The sequence below is a fragment of the Pleuronectes platessa genome, chromosome 5, assembly GCF_947347685.1.
Source record: "Pleuronectes platessa chromosome 5, fPlePla1.1, whole genome shotgun sequence".
NCBI lineage: Eukaryota > Metazoa > Chordata > Actinopteri > Pleuronectiformes > Pleuronectidae > Pleuronectes > Pleuronectes platessa.
In genome coordinates this window covers 28,604,926-28,609,014 of record NC_070630.1, presented here as the reverse complement: position 1 = coordinate 28,609,014, position 4,089 = coordinate 28,604,926, and the positions used below count along the sequence as shown (strand labels likewise).

General features: G+C 37.8%; 1 protein-coding gene across 3 annotated transcripts in view; it reads right to left on the bottom strand.

Moving 5' to 3' along the window:
- Positions 1-1,094: 1,094 nt before the first annotated feature.
- The window catches only part of sgcg (sarcoglycan, gamma), a 27,688-nt gene continuing 24,693 nt past the window's right edge, over positions 1,095-4,089 (bottom strand). For all 3 annotated transcript variants that reach the window (XM_053423444.1, XM_053423443.1, XM_053423445.1), the window contains exons 7-9: positions 3,571-3,643; positions 3,165-3,288; positions 1,095-2,409 (exon numbers count right to left, since the gene is read on the bottom strand). In XM_053423444.1, coding sequence (XP_053279419.1) covers positions 2,242-2,409; positions 3,165-3,288; positions 3,571-3,643 — 365 coding nt within the window. In that variant the 3' untranslated portion in view covers positions 1,095-2,241. The remainder of the gene's footprint in view (positions 2,410-3,164; positions 3,289-3,570; positions 3,644-4,089) is intronic.

Below are 4,089 nucleotides of genomic sequence, written 5' to 3'. Positions count from 1 at the left end.
CATGTTAAGTTTTGTCAGCATGAAAACCTGTTCATAGATTTTTGGGAATTTGAATGTTTCTGGTTTAAGGAACACAGACCATAATCAGACTTGTTCTTTTTTCACAGCTTTGTTTCCTTTTTATTTGAAGGACAATGCAACTATTGACAACATATAATTGACAACATCTTGTTATTTTGAAAGATAATTATTGTTATAGTTTTTTACACCTCAAGGTTTCGGTGACTCAGCTGAGGGTGTCTCTTAGAATAACCACCTTGGAGAACCTTGTGCATCATACATGTTAATGTACACTGTGCAGCAGGAAGGCCTAATAATTACATGATGTCGGTTTTGTTTGTAGGTTTATAAAAGATGGGACATTGAACAAAGAAAGTGCAGTCTTGCCTTGATTTAAAAAATGTTGGTACTTTGAAATTCTCATATTCAGTGCCTCATTTCTTTATATTTCATATACTACTTTCTTTCTTACGTAGAGAAATATCAACTCAGATATAACGTAATTTCGTATTAATATTGATATTAGAATGTCAGAGGCTGCAGGAACAACTCAACTGCTTTCATTTAGGAATAAAATCACTTAGAATATAGGATTAAATACAAAAATAATTAAATATATTTATTGAATTCTGAGCTCAATCTTGATATCTATTTAAATCGAGCAATAGCATTCGGCTTGTGCCATAACCAGGGCAGCTGATACTGTATCTGTATCATGTGTGGGTGTGCCCATAGGCGAAAGATTTACACTTCTACAAATCCATTTTGTTTGCTGCTGAAGAAGGCCAGTCATTATGCAATCATGGCTCGTTGGTCACGATCTGTTTTGTGCTTTCAGGTGGTATAGCAGGTTGCATCCACTAGAGTACACCGGAGAGCAATCAACGATTTTGGAAAAATGGATCGAAACTGCACCAGCTCCAATATACAGCTTTAGTGCGCCGCAGAAAACAAGCGATTTTGGATATTTAGAATTCTCACTATGATAATGCAATTCCTCTAGGGTATTTTTCTCCACAAGATCTGATTAGAAAACATGAGAGCCATCTTCAGTAAAACAAGCATACAATGATGAAAATGTCTGACACACACAGTAGAAGAATATCACAGTTTATTCACAATTAATAAATACACATGACAGACTTTATCAAAATATGCCATAATAGAGGTGCAGATTAACCACTCATCACCACTGACTGGGAACACAACGCCATGTTCATATGATAAAAACAGACTAATAAATCAATGCTAAACTCAGTGTAAGTATGATTGCAAAATATTGCCCTTTTTTATTAAGTAGACCTTAAACAATGCATATTTGACCCAATAGAACCGTTTTGTTTTTGCTTGTTGTTTTATTTGTCCCTGGTTACAGATGAGGTTATGGAACACACAGATCAACATAATAGGAAAAAGTGGGGTGGGCTATAGCTAATGCATAATTACATTCTCATGAAGGGCTTAAAAAAAAGAGAATAATCATAAACTGGGAAAAAAAATCATACATAATGACACATGTGAAATCACACTAATAAGACTTACTACACTACCTACACTAAATGAATTTGGTATTTTAATCTCAACCCTAAGAAGCAAATTAGACAAAATTTAGAGTTAAATCTAAATTTGGAAAAAAAGGTTTTTATATTAATTAAAGCCATCTCTGAATCGCTGAAATAACTATGACAATGACCAGCCATTCTTTACATTTTCTCCAATTAAATAAAAAACATGCTAAACACAACGAAAAAACATCATACCAAGGGCTCGGAGCCACACATTAATCATGATAAAAAATGTCGACATCCTGTCACTATTTATTTGTGTCCTTCCAAGCCCTTGATATGTGTCCCCTTTCTTTTTTATTGCACCACAAGATAATATTGCATAGGATGTAAGCTGTTTCCAGCTCCTCATTGCCCAGCCATGATACGTGTGTAAAACATTCTCCACAAGACTCTGATGAAGATACCTTTGGTTCTGAGTGCCAATTAGTTTCAGCTGAATAGTTAAAACTTCATAAATGTAGCTAAAAGGATGCATTGCATGACTTCTCCAACATGTTTGCCAGCAGGCATTTGTCTTTTTGCAGGCCTCAATGTGCCTGTGGGATCAATCTTAGATTCTCTGTGGTATAAACCTTAAAAAACCTTAGGCCGGATATAAACAGTTTCCGCTTGTTGCCTCCCAGAAGATGCATCTACTCCAAGATGGAAAATCAGTTACCTTATCAGAGTGTCTCTAGCACTCCTGATTCTCACTGCATGTGGAAATGACCTCAGCCTTGGACAGGAAAAGCTTGCCGCTGGGACAGACGCAGACCTCAAAGAGATTCTGAGTGTTTCCAGAAACCCCTCCCTCGCTCAGGGGTAGGCTCGGCATGCGCACCGTCTCAGCATCCAGCACCAGCTGCACAGCGGACAGTGTGGAGAGCAAGGATGTGTAAAGGTGTGATGTAAATCAACAAGGAAATATCTGGTGCATTGCTAAGGTAAGATAAGGTAAAATAAGGTAAGGTAAGATTAAATAAGGTAAGATAAGGGAATTTCACTTGTTACATTAGAAGTCCGTCAAAACGAGGTTGACAACAAGTGAAATTATCAAATAATAATACAAATAAAACCCAGCTAAAGAGGAATGTTCCGTCTTTTGGTCCATTTGAAAAATATAATAAAAAGAATGTGATACAGCTGCACCCACATTGTAAAAAGGTAAAATAAGTGCCTGTGACAACAATGCTATCTGTACTTTAGCCTGTTGGTTGCATCACAATAATTGAATCATTGATTGATTCCACTACACCACAACAGACCTGCAGAGCTAAAACACTTATTTTGGGAAATACAAAAAAGTAACAAGGTCAGGGAGTCAGCATTTTAGTAATCTTTTTTAGTTTTATAAAGATGTGTAAAGGTAAAGATCTAAGACAAAGTAGATTCATCACTACAGCTTTTGTGAAACTCCACTAAGTGAGGCTGTTTTGGCAGAAAACTCTTCAGAGATTACAGAGGATTACAGAATGAACAATGCAGATTTCTGTATTTGTAGATATTTGCACTGGCCCCCAAAATCCATATTGGTGGGTTCCTGTTATTAACCAGAGGATAAACAGTCTTAAAGATTATGCAGAGTGGAATCAAGGAGGAAGAAGTGTTTTTTCTTACCAGTCCATCACTAGACTGCAGAATAACATCCATGTTTGAAGAGGCTTCAATGTTGCCGGCCAGAGCTTTGAAGTGAACTCCTTTAGGTGCGTCGAAACTGAGAGAGCGAGTGGGAGACTCCAACCTAAAGAGAAACATCCATTGATATCACCTGTCCTCTCTTTTTTTAATGAACACAAACTTTTGTTCTTCAAAAAACAGATTATTCGACGTTGTGTGCACCACAGTCATGACGGGGTAATGCTGAAGAAGGTGATATTACTAATCTCTGTCAATAACCTTAAGGTTCTGTATTTCTTCAGCTGACATCGTACAAATGTTGGGACTTGACCCAATAAAACCCCTCACACGTGCCCATGATTTGCAGGACTCATGTGTTGTCCAGTGACTCGGGTGAAATACTCACCTCAGGTCTTTGAGGAGCTCCGACCTCAGCTGTGGCGTCTCCACTGAGTGCTGGAACAGTGCTCCCTCAGGACCTGATGGAGGAAGAGACACACATTAATATGCTTTAACTGAGGTCGGATCAAGTCGAGTTTCAGGTTCTGCGGCAGTCAGAGGAGCTTGACATGTACGAATCTAGTGATTTTGGTTTAGAGCTGCATCAAATTGCACTCACTCAAAACAATTTCAAGATCCATGAAGAATTCTTTGAGAAATCAACCCAAATATGGGGCAAAAAACCCTCTTGCAATTTTGGATAATCCTGGATCCACCCCTTGATGAGGATACAAAGCTAAATTAAATCGGTCCTTCCATTGGTTCTGCCTTAACTCTCTCCAACAACCAACAAATGGACAGGGGTGAAAACATAACCTCCTTGGAGATAATGAGCTTTTTAAATCTACAGCATTTGAGTACATTCAAATGCTGTAGATTTGAAGGTCTGTCATTCAAACAACAACTTTAGTTCATCTAAGCAACT